This window comes from Pleurodeles waltl, chromosome 1_1 (genome assembly GCF_031143425.1).
Source record: "Pleurodeles waltl isolate 20211129_DDA chromosome 1_1, aPleWal1.hap1.20221129, whole genome shotgun sequence".
NCBI classification, from domain to species: Eukaryota; Metazoa; Chordata; class Amphibia; order Caudata; family Salamandridae; genus Pleurodeles; species Pleurodeles waltl.
The window spans coordinates 619,435,201-619,453,411 of NC_090436.1; the positions used below are offsets into that span (position 1 = coordinate 619,435,201).

Sequence of the window (18,211 nt, forward strand, 5' to 3'; positions counted from 1 at the left end):
CACCTTCTGCTGAAATGCAGAGGTGTTTGTGAACTCATTTTTGGACCAATTTAGCATAATATGGCATATGGGTTGAAAAATGTCATACTGTTCTGTTTGTATGTTTCCCCTTTGAAATAACTAGGGAGTGTGTGAGGGCAGGAGGGCGCTTTGTCTCTCCCTGAAAAGCCATGAACTTGTTGCAAGGGCAGCTGCGATCGAGGATTCACGCAGGGAAGAAGGCTGCGCAGAGGCTTTTAACAATAACACATCCTTACACCTGGTCCATAAACCCGTACTATGCTGCTGGTGATGTCACTGTCCTGGAATTATGCAGCGGGGGGACACCAAATTATGTGGCGGTGTTGACTAAATTATGCGTCAAGAAAAGGCAAATTATGCAGCACATTTTTTTATAGTATCACTTCAATATTTTGTAAAGTTTACACATGCTAATGCTGCCTGTGGACACATTTCACCTCATTAATATCAGTTTAACAACCGAATACAGAAATAAGCAACTGAAAGATGAGCAGGAAACATCTGCAAAGGGCATTCCACTATGCACAAACACATCACTACGTTTTTGGTAACTTTTAATCCGTTTGAGATAGAAACTTTTTTTGTTAAAATGTGCAGATTATGCAGACGATAGTTATGTGAAAAAGCCACAGAATCACACAATTTCAGTGGTCCTGGTTATAAGATACTGTGAGGTTCAACTGACTTTCAAATGTATGGCACCAGCAACTTACCCTGCAACATTACACCATTACACCTTTTTGGACTCCCTTCTCATTTTAGAGCACTGAACCTCCCTCTCATGTTAGAGCACTGAAACTCCCTCTCATGTTAGAGCACTGAAACTCCCTCTCATGTTAGAGCACTGAAACCCTCTCTCATGTTAGAGCACTGAAACTCCCTCTCATGTTAGAGCACTGAAACCCTCTCTCATTTTAGAGCACTGAAACTCCCTCTCATGTTAAAGCACTGAAACCCTCTCTCATGTTAGAGCACTGAAACTCCCTCTCATGTTAGAGCATTGAAACCCCCTCTCATGTTAAAGCACTGAAACCCTCCCTCATGTTAGAGCACTGAAACTCCCTCTCATGTTAGAGCACTGAAACTCCCTCTCATGTTAGAGCACTGAAACTCCCTCTCATGTTAGAGCACTGAAACTCCCTCTCATGTTAGAGCACTGAAACTCCCTCTCATGTTAGAGCATTGAAACCCTCTCTCATTTTAGAGCACTGAAACTCCCTCTCATGTTAGAGCACTGAAATTCCCTCTCATGTTAGAGCATTGAAACCCCCTCTCATGTTAAAGCACTGAAACCCTCCCTCATGTTAGAGCACTGAAACTCCCTCTCATGTTAGAGCACTGAAACTCCCTCTCATGTTAGAGCACTGAAACTCCCTCTCATGTTAGAGCACTGAAACCCTCTCTCATGTTAGAGCACTGAAACTCCCACTCATGTTAGAGCACTGAAATATTGTGGTTTCTGTGGTTAGGTCGAGCAAAGTACATGAGCCGGCCAGAGAGAGGCCCTGAGAGGACTGTACCAAGGGACAGGGGCCGGGAAAAGAAAAAGGAACAAGCAAGGGGAGGAAAGGGTCTGAATTAGACTATCACTTTTTGGCTGACTGCCTTGCTCAGCCACCTCTCTACAGCAACACGAAAACAGAAGTCCGAGTACTGCGTAATTAAAACCAGTATCACATCAAGTGCTCTAGAAAAACCGTCAGACTTCCCAATGGCCTTTGGCTCGGGTGAAGAGGGTGAGGGGATGATACTTCAGAGGGGAAAGCAGTGTGCCCTGGGGGAGTTTAAGCCATATTTTTAAAAAGAGGTAACAACCACCACTTCCCCATAAGGCACAGCTGTGAATCTGACAAACAAGTGCTTCCACCGATGAAGGCGTTGGCCCCATCGCATGCTGCGGGGTATATTATTCCACAGATGGACTACGGGTCTCCACTCTGTCAATGTAGCCAGTTAGCTGAGGTATGCGTAAGGATATAAGTTACTCCACCTTTACTGGAATGTTGTAGGCCAAGGGAGCGCTCTGCGGGTCGCACGCATATTGTATTGTATTGCAACATTTATGAAGCGCTTCTAACCCTAGGTGGGCGCTGAAGCGCTTGCCTACATATGAGGCCCACATAGCTTGCAGGGTGCGTTGTTGAAAACATGTTGTCTGTGACAAGTGCCTTGTCAAAACAAGGCCCTCCCCCCCACGGCTCCCGGGGCCAAGAGAAAGTGGAAATGGTACGCAGTTGGCTTCACTCATACTCCAGAGAAGTACCGCGAACAGGCGCCTGGTTCATGTCATAACGTTATATGCTGAACGAGTACTTACGTAGACGGGATGGAGGTCCACGCCATACATTTCAAGCGATTTGGCAACTCCCAAGTAGTTCGTTTCCGCCTCAGCAGGCACCTGCCCCCTACGAAAGAACAACAAACACGACAGGTTATTTCGTTCATCTGTCTTTTCGGCTCGTGTTATCTGCCCAGACGCGAGGGCCGCCATTTCACGCAGCTCTTGGATTCCAGCGCGTGTCTGAGGGCGCCCTTCACTCCCCTCTGACCCTGCAGCCTCCTGGTATGCCTCTGTGCTCGATCTATTACCCCGCTCTATTACAGGCTGTCACATCAGCTGTCAGATGCATGTAAACCCCGGCAGCCAACACTTTCACCTCTCCACGCCGTGAACTCCAAGTGGTCCCTTTGAACGCAGCCCCGTCACTCACCACAAACATCACTTTGCAGCCTCAGTGATGTGAGAGACAAAGTAGATGAAAGGGGTCATTACTAAGAGTTCATCAAGATACGAGGGCTTCCAAAAGACCATATTTTGGATGCTGTTAGGTAGTGAACCCTGTGACATCAGCACTTGTAGGTGCAGTGTGCAGTGTGCAGGAAGCACAATGGGGGCCTCACAGTTTTCATCAGTGTATACGGGCTGGCAGGGCCTGTGCATCGCATGGTTATAATGTATTTATGAACAAACCTGACTCATCACTCCAGGCCTTAGCCCCTCCCCTTACTGGTTCTCCCAGTAGAACAAAAGATAGGATCCAATTCACAAAGGTAAATATGCATGTGATTATTTGCTCACAAGTATATTTACTACATCTAGGTGTAACTCGCCACTTAAATAATCACTAATTATACATAACTTTTTTTTCTATAAATTATATATATACATCTCTATATATGCATATATATATATATAGAGAGAGAGAGAGAGAGAGAGATGTATATGCACTGTAACAAAAGCAAAGGTTAAGGTGGTGTTATACTTAGGTGAAAACTTCAGTGACAATGTAATGTTTTAAAATTTAAAAAAACAACTGAAATTCACCAGTTATAGTCAGCTAAAGTAACTATAACTCATGCCTTAAAGTAACTGTAACTCATGCAGTGGAGTTATCCATGATGTTAAATGATGTTGTAGACCATGTCATTCATGAGTGATGTAAAGTAGGGGGAATTAGCTGTGCATGACAAGGACGCAAGTTATAGTTACTTTAGGGCACAACCAACACCCTCAACTCCCTGCAGGCAAGTAACACCATATTTTCATCCACGCCCCTGTGAGCAGCTAGTCTCATGCCACACATAGCAGTTTGGCATGCACAATGTGCAGTTGGTCACACAGGTCCTGGCTGCACTCAGGTAGACTTACTCACTTTCAAAAAGATATGGATAGTGCACCACAACGTTGTCTTTTAAAAATCTTCATTTTTTATTATTGCTTGTTCTTGAACAAACGAGCAATCAGATAATGCGTTTCGTCCTACACAATAGGACTTCTTCAGGGCCCATAACATAAGGGATCAGCCATGTCCGTCCCGGTCGTCAAAGAAAGTTGCTTACTTTAGCGTTGGCTTATTGCTTGTTTGGTCAAGAAAAAGCAATAATAAAAGATTTTTAAAAGACAACGTTGTGTTACTGGACTTCACTGACTTTGCGCAGTGGTGCACTATCCATATCTTTTTGCATGTAATCCTTTCAGGATTGCCCCTGTGGTTGCAGGTGCTGTGATTTGTGCACAGGTATAGCCATAGATATTGGGCGACAATATAGTTCACAGAGTTTTAATATTTGTGGTAGTCCAAGACAGGTGCATTTGTAAGGTTTAACCCGCCACCAATTCAGTAGCAGTAGACTTACTCACTTTGCCAAGGAATCACAACACCAAAATATAAAGAGTGACTCTATTATCTTTCTCCAAAAATCACCAATATTTTTAATCAAGTGTTTTTTTTCAGTAATTTACACAATGAAATGTTTAATAGTAGTTATTATTACAAAAATGTTGAACAACATTTTAATAAAAAAAGTCTGTACCCTTTTTCACAGGTTTTAATATTGCATTTTGTGAGCTGTTAAATGTTAAAAGAGACTGAGAGACATATTGTTTTTTTTTTTAAATAAAACTAACAAGTCTGAGTCTTTCTTTTAAAATTTTTCAGCCCACAAAATGCAATCATGAAAACAACCACAAAAAGCGCCCTGCACTCCAGCTGAAGAGCGTAGAGCTACAGATAGGATTGCTTTTAAAAATATGGTAAGTTCTCCTGGGGTCATGGTTTTAATGAGCCAGGAGACTTACTTTTTTATTATGCTGAGCATTTGCAGCACTCCCTCCAGCCCTTTATAACAATAAAAAAAGACTTGGTAGTGCCTCTAACAACAAGCTTAACAACATTTTGTTTTTTAAAACCCTTACAAGGAATTATGGGGAGCTCCTAGAAAGCTCAGTGAATAATAAATGAACAGCTTATGCCATTCATTTATTATTAATATTAGTGTCCTGGTGGCACCTTTCCTTTGCTCTTGTCTGGGCGGGAGCAGAGTTTTTCTACTGCTCCAGCTGGCAGGGGTGAAGTGGAGTTCCCTGTAGGTGCTCACAGTGTCCTTGGGGAAGGATTCCCCGGGACACTGTGAAGTATCACATCTCATGGGATGGGATCCCCAGGGCAGATACCAGCACAGGGATGAGGGTGCACGGTCCTTCTCCCCTTTTCTAAGTAATCTGGCCCCGGGCCCAATGGTAGCTCGGGGAAGGGGGTGCATGCCCCCTTCTCTTTATTGTGAATTTGTCCTCAAGGAATAGGCTCCCCAGGGCCAGGAGTGGCTCGAGGAGAGGGGCCAAACTCACGCCCACCTCCCCAAATAATACAAAATAAAGAACCCTGGGCCCTGGCCCACCATGGGAGAGGTCTAATAATGTAATTAAAAAAATTCGATTTTTTTATGCCACGATCCCACAAGAGCTGAGTGGGATTGCGGCTTAAAAATATATTTATATTTTGGCCCCTATGAGGGCTTGAGAAAGGGGGGAGCAGGGTATCCATACCCTGCCCCCTCATATCTTTGTTATTAACAAACTCAGGACAGTGGCCTAAGTCCTGTAATGGCTGCCTGCAACAGTTTTCCTCATGTTGCAGGCAGTCAAATCTGAATGCTCGCTCCCATGGGAGCCCTACTCCTGTGGAAGTGAGTTGGCCCAGGGGATAAAAAAGCCCCCTAGGCCAATCACAACACTCTGTTTTTCAAACTTTTCAGAGACTTTCGTGAGTGTCCCTAGAACCCGACTGTCCAGGTATACATATATTATTGTACCTTACTTTCTCAAAAGCTAGTGAACAGATTTACACCAAATCACAGAAAACACACTTTCTGAACCAAAACCTAGTTTTCCCTGAATTTAGCTTAATTCAGTTAAAAAAAAATTGCAGTACGGCTGTTCAACAAAGTCTATGATAAATGCATGTGGGTTCTGTGTTTTGGAACATCCCACCCCCATTTTTTTACCCTACTTGACTGATCACCCTGAAACTTTCCATGAAGAAACACAAAAAAAGAGCACTTTTTTGGAATGTTTTGTCAAATGGTGCCATAGTGTTATGGGCAAGATCGATAGATAGATGGATGGATGGATAGATCTGAACTAATTCCATTTATTTAACACTAGTTTTTATGGGTGTTGCGTCATTTAACTGTCTACATATTTTCACTCCAAGGTTTGGTTATACCTTTAGTGTTTTGGTAACTTTAGATAGGTAGATTGTAAACAGCAATGGTCTTCCTCTTTTACTGATATGCGTTTATATTAGCATGTCCTTCCCTAAACCTCTTCCTTACTTTTCCCCAAACCTCTCCCATTTAGTAGTAGATATTACCTTTTTCTTACAACTACCCTAGTCCCTTCCACATGTACAACTAAAATGTACACCTACACATGCAGAGACCTCTGCTACCATGACAGAGATCTTCACACAGAAAAAAATAGGCAAGATAGAGGTCTCCAGAAGTAGGGTTGAGAATGGCTTTTTGTGTTTAATAAGTAGTACTACTTTATTTGTTAAGCAATGTGGTCAGAGTAGAGCTTTGCTATCAATGCACAGATATGGTATCATCAAGTTAGGCTCTCCCTCTACCACATAGGTTTAGATATCGGATCAAGCAAAGCTAATTTTATTTTCTCCTCTCAAAACAAGAGATGTGAGGGGAACCAGCAGAACAAAAGGAGCCAACCTCTGCAAATCTCTGGATCCTCATTTGAAATCGATTTCCATGAAATCCTACCTCTTAAAAGAGAAATTTAGGAAAGAATCGGTCCCCATTGGTTCCCTTCTTTTTTAGTTGAAGGGCTGGGCCCCTTTAAACAACTCAGACTTCTGTATGTCGTGTTTCCACATCAATAATGATATATAAAACTGCATAAATACATACTTTAGTGTTTTGTTTTCCCCATATCATGAATTAATAATTTTCTAAAGCTTTGTGAAACGTACTGCATGTTTATCCCAATATATTCTTTCCTCAACACAAAATGCAATATTGCCCTCTAATTTTAGAATGTAATACATAAAGGTGCAATCCCGTTGTCATTGCTGGTCCCTCAAAGCATAACTCACAGCATGGAATTCACACACCACAATTATTATGTGCTCAAAGCAATATAGTTGGAGTACTCCCCATGGGTGACAATTCACCAACATACCAGGGGTAGTGGAAGTGGCGTCACACACCGTTTGACCTCACACACTCATACACACTTACACATACACACACTCTCACATAACCACGCTCTCACCCGCAAGCATGCATAGTGTCATATTCCAGCTAATCGTGTCACATTTTTATTACACAAACACTGAAAAATATTTTCACTATTTGTCTAATGAAAAAACAGACAGAAAACCAGGAAAGTGCAAACCCAACCGACATCCTTTGGGCGAGCATCCCCTGTGTTCCAGGCACTGATTTTGCCACCTCTGAGGCCAGGGGCCGCAAAGGCAGAGCTAGGGGTTGCAAGAGGCAAGCTAGGTCGCAGCTACGACCCGTGACAACCCCTACATGACGTCCATTGTCCTCCCGAAGTACAGTAATTGATTTTTTATAGTGCAAAATCTCAACACAAGGGTTGTAGAGCACCACAGGTTCAAGAATACAATTCAGAGTTCTCTGTATCATGCACAAGGTTTACAGGGTCCAAGGCCCAGGATTCCTGTTAGAAGTAGCTCTTCACTAAATGCTCAACAGAAAAGTGTGACCATCCACAGCACTCCTTATCCCACTGAGCCTTTAGAGCAAACACGGAGACATATATTTGGAAGTCCACGGCCTCAATGCAGATGAAAATTACAACCTTTTTTAGGAAAGGCTCGAAAACGGACCTGACTAGTGCACACTTCCTTGTGCAACACAGGTCCAGATAGAAAATATTAGATCAGGACCGTCCTCTTACCAACTAGACTCTAATTCCTCCACTTTGCATCTTTTCATAGCTCTTTGAAGTAACCAATACAGTTATCATTTTATAATCAATAAATAAGTAAAATGTCAATTTAAAGACATTTGTCAATGTACTTTCTAATTTTCCCAAAAATAATAGCAATGGATCTACGATGATTGGAGGAGTGAACAACTGAATCTCCTGTCACTTACACCTTCCATATAATTTCATTTTCCCAGACAAGCATATCCAACAAGAAAACCATATAGATAATGTGAGTGACAATCTACTTGAAGGGGGCAGGATGGGAAATGAAAGTGACATAGATCTCACAAACTCACACATTAGACTGCAGTGCTCTTCCTTTGATCAGACAAATCTTACAGATTTAGAAATCAGTACTGGAACAGGTTAAAGTGGCCTTCAGGTTCAGACAGCAGATATATCTAGAAGGTCTCACCAATCATAAAGACCTTGCCAGCAGAATTATAATTAGTGATGATAATGTCATAAAAGGCAATCAAATCGATCAAGAAATGTTTTTATAACCTATGAAATAAAAGTAGCAGCAAATGCCATCTGGCACAAGGAAATAATGCCATAATATCAGAAATGTCAATATTGATCCCAAAATTATCTAACATTAATGACCTAAATATTGGATTGAAATATATTTAGTTAAGTGTCACCAAACACTAGCTTCCATTTCCTAAATATATAGTATTTTCCCCATAAAATATTTGTTTCATTTTTCATAAATAAACTAATCTCCCCTGTTACAAAACTAACATGTTCTGAACGTGCACTTTCACAAGTGTACAATCATTGGCGAGGGCCAAGCAGTGCAGACTCTGGGGAAGAACTGCCACTGACAGTGGCTTAGCAGTACCATGGAAGTTACTGTACCTCTAGCATATGTTAGACATTGACAAGGACCGACTTTTACCTGTGGCATGGAGCTGGCACTGCCTAGGAGGATTCTGTCACTGACAAGGCCGCAGCAGTGCCGATGATCTGACATGCCTAACAATTTCTTAGGGCATGGATACACAAGATAGTCCAGGGCTGCTAATGATACAAAATCTTCAAATTATGCTAGTAAAGCCGTATACTTGATTGGGACACTCCTAGAGGCGAGACACAATCACAAAAGTGATGCTGTTACCAGGGCCATCGCAGAAGGTGGGCCAGAGGAAGATTTGTGTTCCAGGCCCCACACTTTTGCAGGATCCCATGTTACAAAATCACCTTCTAGATTTATAAAGCAAGCTTGCCTTTTTATTTACTAATGATGAGACAGCCTCTGGATGGAGTCAGACACTGTCGCTGCTGTGCTTTCTCTGTGCCAGGAGGGCATTTTTTACGTTTAGAATCAGATGTTTGCGCCACCTGTCATAAACAGAAGAAGCGGGGCTCCAGCATATAGTTTTTGGCACAGGCCTCGCAAAATACATCTGACATACATGGCTGTTTCTCCCAAGAACTGGCTGAGACCCTCCACTACAAAGGACTGATTTTAACTACAGAGACCTATTGGGAGCAAGAGACATATTTAAAACAAGAACAACATATTGTACCTGCTGTTAACCTTAAGTAAGCATGATGCAGCTAAAAGCACAGACTTCTCATGTAGATGCATTTCTACAGTTTAATAGTGCTAGAAAACGTTCTCCTCAATACGATGCAAGAAAGTAGATACCAATTTGTTTCTGTTTGTTCCTGATAAATCCAAGTGTTTAGCAGGAATCCTCCTGATAGTTGAAAGGTATTCTCCTAAGAGCCGTTATCATGTCTTCAATGAGCTGCTTATGAAATTAATTTGTCTCATTATCTTCATTTTCGAGATATGGAAGTAATTGCATTCAGGTGGGGAGTGGCAGATCTTATATATTCAAGCTAACTTGGCATTACATCATATCAAAAAGGCAGACAAGGTTTGAGAGAGCCTCATCAAAGGGACCTGGCATGGTAATTACACACTACTAGAAACTCAGCAAACTAAAAACATAAGAAAAATAGAGAGCCGGTAATGGAGTCCAGAGCGGCCAGAATACCATTCACAGAGCACGCACAGAAAAATGATGCTTGTGAATGTTGAAAGTGAGACAAGTAATCATTCTAAATCTTTCAAGCCTGCAGAAAATGTTGTTGTCACCTTTTTTTTTTTGGAAAAGTACAGCACAGAATCTGCTATTAATATAAGCATCTAGTTTACACAGTATAGTCAAGAACATGAGGACAGGATGTGAGGCGCCAACTTTGTTAGAATTAAACTGTAGCAAAATATGAATCAGAATGCAGCGAATTTTTGCAATGTAATTTTTTTATTGTTACAAATCGCAGGGAGTTCAGATTTTGTCAAATAAAACTAAGCCTCAAGGCAATACGTGTACAGTGACTAGAAAGTACAATGTAGCTTACTTAGGGCCAATTTGTGGATAAAATGCAACGTTTGCCCCAAAAAAGTGAGTGGGGGGGGGCCTCAAAGAAGTAAGGGTCAATTTGATGGCTACATTTCTAGGTTGCAAGGCTTGAATGGAGCCCAAAGTCTGTGGGGTTCCGAAATTGAAGTTCAAGGGCAAAGTGTCAGAACAGTATGATAACCGGTTCCGAACTGGTTCGGAAATTGATGTTCAAGTGACCAGTGTCAGAATGGCACGATCACTCCTAACAAACGCCTTCTTAGAGAACTCAGAATAGTCAAATCCAATTTCAGAGCCGATTATCATGCCATTCTGACAATGCCCTTGAACCTCTACTTCAGACAAATCTTGTGCTTTATTCAAAAGTTGCAATCTGGAAACCTATCCACCGAACTGGTCCTTACTTTTTCAAGGCGCCCCTCGCTCATCCTGAAGCCACAGTGTACTTTCTAGTCGCAAAACACATGTTGGCTTGAGGTTTTAGTATTTTTGGAAAAAATTTGAGTTGCTTTGGAATAGTGATAGTAAAAATTATATTGAGAAAATCCATTACATTCACATTATTAATACATTTCTACTATTTAATTTTAATTAAATTGGACCCTCAGATCTTGCCTTCATTTATTACATTGCATTCTGCTTAAAGGGGCTTTACAAACTTTGAGGCATTGCAGTGGGTCAGTATAGGGTTGTCTTCCATCTTTCCTTGTTTTGATTTCATATGGCTAAGAACACACCTACGAATGCAAAATCAGCATTAGTAATTTAGCACCAGAGACGAACGACGCCTTGAGTAGCAGTAATTTTAGGATGCGGAGTGACCTTCTCACCTGGACTTGTACCCATATTGCCCTTTGAAAAACATGGAATTAGAGCAGAAGTCATGTGTATTACACCTAATTTAAGTAGTAATTCTCCACTTTCGCTGAGTTTTCTACTCCAAGATTTAACTGTCCTTTAGCTGGAGACTCAGAGAAAGGGGGGAATTATTGGAAATATTGCATTCCTGCATGTCTTCTAATTCCCAATTTGGCCAGAAACACTGTTTGCGGCGGAATCAAGAATAACTCATAACTTGGGTTAAAAATGATCATTCAGGAGTGGCAAGAGTCATTTTACTGTAAAGACATAGAAATCAGATATTGCATATTCTCTTCCAAAATGTATGTATTAGCTGCTTCCAGATTTACAGCAAATATTGCAATGGAGGCCTTAATTTGTCCATGCACTTGCCAGCTTTGATTGGGTTTCCCATTTACTGGTTCTGAAGTTTAAGAAACACTGGTTCTGAAAGGGGCCCACAAGACCACATGGAGCAATGGCGAACCAGTCCTTGTGTGAAGGAGGCAGAAAGCTGCAGGCTTCACCTTTCTGTCTCCTAATTGCAGGACCACACTGGCCCAGGAGGCAGGTGAAAGGGCAAAGCTTCAGGAGACATGAAGTAGTTGTGATGCATGAACGGAAGCTAGAAGAAATGGTTGCTACACTCTGCACTGTCCAGTCCAGGTTCCTGCCTCCATTTTACTGGCTTCGCTTACACTACACTCATTCAGTGGGGAAACAAGCACTGGCAATGCCAATAGTTCTGGCTTTAAATGAATGTTGTATGGTAATGTGAAGCATTGCAAGTTAAACAGCATAGGAATAGAAATGTATGTGTGTGGAAGCAAAGAATTACACTAATATTGGTGGAGGATTATAAGGTCACTTGACAGTTGCACTGTCCAGCCAGACATAAAAATCCATGTAGGTTAATGACTGACCTCCTCCCATGTGTGCTGCTGCCAAAGAAAACAACATGAATGATCCAGCTATCTAAGTCATGCTAATAGCATTCCAGTGTCATATGTGTGCACCTGAACGCTCAAGCTTAGGTAGCTGGATAGAGAAACAAAATGATCACAGCTTTGTGAAAGGCAAGCGCATTTGTGTGGAAGCACACAACTTCTGCTAAATCAAAACATGTACTCCTGGTTTCCAACATATGGGTGGAGCCAATACCCTTAACTAATGATGCTCACATAATTGGCTGACAACAGCTGCACTGTCTAGCCTGACCATAAAAAGGCAGAGACCTGAGGCAGTGTTGGGCTCCATTCAGTGACTGGAGTAAGACATTTCACAATCTCCATATGAACAAATTAACCCAATGTTGCCCTGGAAGGGGCCTTTATTAAAGTAAAACAATTAGTGGATAGCAGCTTATCTCCAATAATGCATTTTGCCTCTCACAATTGGCATGTGTTGATATGTTCCCAAATCCGTTGACATTCAAACCAGTTGTTCTCCTTACTAGACTGCTGGATCACTCAAAAACAGTATTTTCTCTATTTTACAGAAATCCAATCCAGGTTTTCCTTTCACAAGGATGTTGGATCTCCATAAGTCCTTTCCTGATGTCACTGAAATACAATCCGGTTTTCTGTTCACCAGGCTGCTTGATCTCCCCCCATTAATGTATTTTCCTGTTTTTTTAGAAATTCAACACAAGATTTCCTTTCACCCAGCTGCAGGATCCCTCCATTAATGTATTTCCCAATAGTTCCTACTATTTTACAGGCGCAGACAGTGTATCACATAATACCCTTCTTCTAAAGGGTCAATGTCCTTCCCATTTCTGGGGCCTGAGTCCTTTTCCTTTCGAACCAAATTCTAAAATGGTAGGAGGAGTCATCAGATCACAGTCAGGTCTGTAATACAGTTCTAGTTCCAACCCTTCCCATTTAGCTTCCTCCCACTTCCCTCTCCTGCCTGAAAACACAGAAGGAAGCATCAGAGCAGTGCTAGGTCCCCAGTGCATCTGCGAGGGCTGCATCCCCAGCCTTTGCAGTCACAGGGTTTGCCCTTCCCTTACTTCCCTCCCTTGCTCTGTGATTGTATTGGGAAAATAATTCTTGTCCCTGGTTAAAAATGGATCCTCCACCCTTTTTCCCGGAGGCTCAAAGAGACATGAGGTAGTGGTAATGGTGTATATGTTGCTAATAGTGAAGATGGCATTTTCTTCTGGTTTGGCAATGGAGAAAAGTGAATATATTTTATGAAATGCAGTGGAGAAAGGTGAATATACTTTGGGAAATGCGTGGGTATGAAGAGAATATTCATGGTTGGGTAAAATTAAAAAATATTGGATGATCCCCTACTCTACCTACATGGATCATCGTACTTTCCACGGGGATCATACAAGCATTTAGGTCCTCTGGGTTCTAAATAAGGTGTGACCGCTGTTTTAGAGTTCAGTTTGGTACACTCAGATAGTGGAAACTCTGTAATTTTTTATATGACTGTATGACTTGATACCTGCCTTCATGAAATTAAGACAAAGGTTAAGGCACCATCCACTCACATGCGCATAGCGTGTCCAGCGCCACCTCTCTTCTGTGCTGTTATCTGCTGACCCTCTCCCTTACTCCCTGCTCTTTGGTAGGCCCCTGCCTGTTAGAAATGGGGCCTTTGGTTGGCAGTCAGGTTGCCCCCTGTCCAAGCAAGGACCCTCACTTTAGTCAGGGTAAAGGAGAATCACCCTCAGCTAACCCCGCTCACCCCCTTGGTAGCTTGGCATGAGCAGGCAGACCTAACTTCAGAAGCAATGCGTAAAGTATTTGTACTAACACACACAGTAACTCAGTGAAAACACTACAAAATGGCACAACACAGGTTTAGAAAAAAAAGTATATATTTATCTAAACAAAACAAGACCAAAACGACAAAAAAACAACATACACAAGTCATTTTATGAATTTAAAAAGCAAAAAGAGTCTTAAATCCTTTAGAAAACAGTGAGAACGTTGTTAGCGTACAAAAGTACCTGGGTAGCATCAAAATAAAGCTGCACGGGTGAGCGTCTGTCGAAAAAGGCCAGCGATGCGTCAGTTTATCACTTGCAAGCAAGAACGTGCGTTGTTCCTCCTCCAGTCGGGTCAGCGTACGTCATTTCTTCTCTCCCATAAGACAGCGATGTGTCGAACCGGACAGGCACCTCAGGTCCGGGCAGGCTGTGCATTGATTTTCCGTGCCCATCGATGTTGCATTACAATCCAGTCGAACGGTGTCAAAAAACCGCGCTGCGTGGGGGCTTACGTCATTAACAGTAGCCACTGCAGGTGTTGCGCGTCGTTTCTCCAGCCATGTTGCGTCAATCTCCCAGTCGCAATGCAGGTGGAGCGTCGATGTTAGCCACGAGGCCAGCGGCATATCGTTTAGTAGCCGCGAAGCGGGTGGCGCGTCAAAGGTTTCTCCGCACGGTGATCTTTGAGTGGATTTCTCTCCTTTTCCACCAGCTGCACCTTTCCAGAGCCCAGAAACAGGTTAGGGCTCCACTTGACAGGCAGGACTCTTAGCAGAAAGCCCAAGTGCTGGCAGAGATAAGTCTTTGATGTCCCTGAGACTTCAACAACAGGAGGCATGCTCAGTTCAAGCCCTTGGAGATTCTTCACCAGTGGGAAGTCACACAAAAGTCAGTCTTTTTCCTCTCTCAGGCAGAAGCAGCTACTGCAGGCCAACCCAGCAAAGCGCAGTCACAGGCAAAGGGGCAGTACTCCTTCTCCAGCTTCTCAGCTCTTCTCCTTGGCAGAAGTTCCTCTTGGTTCCAGAAGTAATCTGATTTTCAGGGGGTTTGGGTGCTCTTCTTATACCCCTTTCTGCCTTTGAAGTAAGCCTGCTTCAAAGAGAAGTCTCTGTTGTTTTCAAGATCCTGCCTTGCCCAGGCCAGGCCCCAGACACACACCAGGGGGTTGGAGGCTGCATTGTGTGAGGGCAGGCACAGCCCTTTCAGGTGTGAGTGACCACTCCTCCCCTTCCCTCAGACCAGATGGCCCATCAGGATATGCAGGCTACACCCCAGCTCCCTTCGTGTCACTGTCTAAAGGAGAGGTACAACCAGCCCAACTGTCAAACTGACCCAGACGGGGAATCCACAAAGAAGCAGATTCACAAAATGGATCAAGAAAAAAATGCCTATTTTCTGAAAGTGGCATTTCCAAACACACAACCTAAAAAAAACAACTTCACTAAAAGATGTATTTTGAAATTGTGAGTTCAGAGACCCCAAACTCCACGTCTATCTGCTCCCGAAGGGAATCTGTGCTTTAATAATATTTAAAGGCAGCCCCCATGTTAACCTATGAGAGAGATAGGCCTTGCAACAGTGAAAACCAAATTTGGCAGTATTTCACTGTTAGGACATGTAAGACCCATAAGTACATGTCCCACCTTTTACATACAGTGTGCCCTGCCCATGGGGCTACCTAGGGCCTACCTTAGGGGTGCCTTACATGTATAAAAAGGGAAGGTTTAGACCTGGCAAGTGGGTACACTTGCCAAGTCGAATTGGCAGTTTAAAACTGCACACACAGACACTGCAGTGGCAGGTCTGAGACATGATTACAGAACTACTATTGTGGGTGGCACAACCAGTGCTGCAGGCCCACTAGTAGCATTTGATTTACAGTCCCTGGTCACCTATAGTGCACTTTCCTAGGGACTTACTAGTAAATAAAACATGTCAATCATGGATAAGCCAATGTACACATACAATTTATACAGGGTACACTTACACTTTAGCACTGCTCAGCAGTGGTAAAGTGTCTAGAGCAACAAAAGCAGCAAAAACAGAGTCCAGCACACAGAAGCAACCTGGGAATTAGAGGCAAAAAGGTATGGAGACCATGCCAGTCAGATGCCAAGTCTAACACTGCCCATAACACCATATTGGAGGAGCCAACACTAGTTCCATTTCTCTGTTTTATTACGTGTTCCTCAATTTGAAAATGTTTGAATGGAGCTCAAAATAATAACTACTATTCCACTGTTCTTCTTCAGCACTTTAATCTCTACAAGTCAATTATATGACAGAAAAAGTCATACAGGGTACACCATTTTCCTATTTTAGTAATGAGATTTAAAAACCAATCTGTCATTTTGTTGTCATTTTTTATTTTTATTTTATTTTAATTTGTAAAGTTCACTAACACTGCTGGGGTTCTTTGGCACAAAAAAAACAGAAGGGAAAGTGACAGAAGACAAATAAACAAAAAAGGCAAACTAACAAAGAAAGAAAGCTATCAGCACTCTCAAAGTTATACATTTATCCAATGTCCTTAAACAAAGGGCATTCCAGAGCTTAGGTGTGAAGTGGTGGAACATGACCATGCATTTTTCACACACGTACACAATGCACAGGATAGGTTGTGACGATCTCAAGGACCGACCAGGAGTATAGGAATCAGTTATGATCTTTAATTCAGGTTTTTCTAAATCATAATACATTTTATGAGCAAGGCAAACTGCTTTAAATTGCATTACAATTTAGGGTCTATCAAGCAATGAAGGCCACCACATGGTAATTTTTTTTGCAGTTTCGTAGTCGGCCAAATTCTAAGTATGCCACACTTTATTGAGTAGGAAGCTAAAATATTACTGAACTCTTGCAAAAGACATCAAAAACTGCTGAGACAATTGTGATTAAAAAAAGAAGAGATTGTACGAAAGGTTTGTCATGAGAAATTGGGCGCCTCAATCATTTTGTTGATAGGAATTTCCACTTCAACCTGCCAAAGTACTGCATAATATTGCATAAGTTGGAAAAGGTATACAATATAATTGGCACTGAAGTAAGATTTCCTCCTGCATTGCTTGGGGTGTCTGATGTGGAGTCCTTGACAGTTGGTACTAAGAACTGAGTAATATGATGGTCCAGCCACTCTAAAGGGCTAATATTCTGAGGGCATGACCAAATTAAACGCAGAGTGTCACGCCTGGTGAGAGTGACCTCTGTCACAAGCTGGTTCAGAATAAAAGACTCCATAAACTGTTTTAAAATCTGCAGCTCTGTGACCCGCACGGTCGTCAACTACGAGATTGCTGAATTTTTAATATTTTCGCTGTACATAATACCACTAGCAGTGGCGGTGTCTCAGCTAGCATTAATGGGGCCTAGACATGAGTAAAATGTAGAAGCTCATGCAGACAAGGTTTGAATTGCACCGGAGATCATTTTGAAAAGGGGCGTTCCTCTGCAGTACTGTATGTCAACTCATCCTAGCTGATGACACACAAGACCCTAGTTTACCTATCACATTAGTGTAAAGGATTTCATACCGTGGGGATGCCGTAAGCAAGATCCGCGTTGGGGAGACCTGCAACTTCGTTTCTGCGAGCAATAACATGTCCCACACTTGAGGGACATCAGCAAATCCGATCTCCCCATTGGGGTTCAGGCGCCACTCCTACAGGGCATGCCGTAGCTCTAATATAGCTAACAAGGCATTGAGATGATGCTCTCTGAAGAGCCGTGTCTAACCCCCAGAAGGCATTGCTGGAAAAATTTGAAAGTTTATAAAGAAAACACACCTCAATAATACTATGTATGCCAAGTTGATATAAATGTATTTTAGACTGTTGGGTGTCTGGGAGGCATGCCCTTGTAGACTCAATAGTGGCTCACCTTAATAAGGTGTTGAAAAGAGCGCTCGACCGGCAGCTTTTTCCCTAGGACACATGCACTTGGTGTCAAGAGAAGTGGATGAGCACAGAAGGGCTTGTCATTGGGGTGCCTTCGGTGTACCACCTTTGTACCCTCTGTGCGCTCCTGCAGAACAGACTTAAAGTAGTGTCACTTAAATATACCCCTGCAACCCTGCACATGCTCACAAAGTCAGTAGGGAGGATGTTGTGCCAACCTGCAACTATGGCAGTTGTGATTCCCAGTGTACTCACTGTCACCCAGGGAAAACACTGGCTCAAGAATGTACTTGTAAGCCTTCCAAGAAACAGAGAGAGCTTTCCAAGAAATTAACAGGAAAGTCAAACAGAAATGTCAGAGATATCAGACTTATGAAAACAAGCTAGTATCTCTTCACGTGTCCCCATATGAGGAGCGCTCCAAATGTTCTAGTCTTTAAAAATATTAAATCTACTGCAAAAAGGAGGCCAGTTGGGATAGTCCTTCAGGTCATTGCTGAATAGGTTCAACTGTTTTTCCAGTAAGGTATCCCTGGCTCCCCTTTGCTAATGTGACTTCAGCAATTTTGATTGAAGTGCACAAAGTATGTATGTCACA

General features: G+C 42.5%; 1 protein-coding gene across 2 annotated transcripts in view; it reads right to left on the reverse strand.

Moving 5' to 3' along the window:
• The window catches only part of EPB41L4A (erythrocyte membrane protein band 4.1 like 4A), a 624,815-nt gene that overhangs the window by 312,478 nt on the left and 294,126 nt on the right, over positions 1-18,211 (reverse strand). For both annotated transcript variants that reach the window (XM_069226476.1, XM_069226475.1), the window contains exon 7: positions 2,339-2,426. In XM_069226476.1, the coding sequence (XP_069082577.1) occupies positions 2,339-2,426 (88 nt within the window). The remainder of the gene's footprint in view (positions 1-2,338; positions 2,427-18,211) is intronic.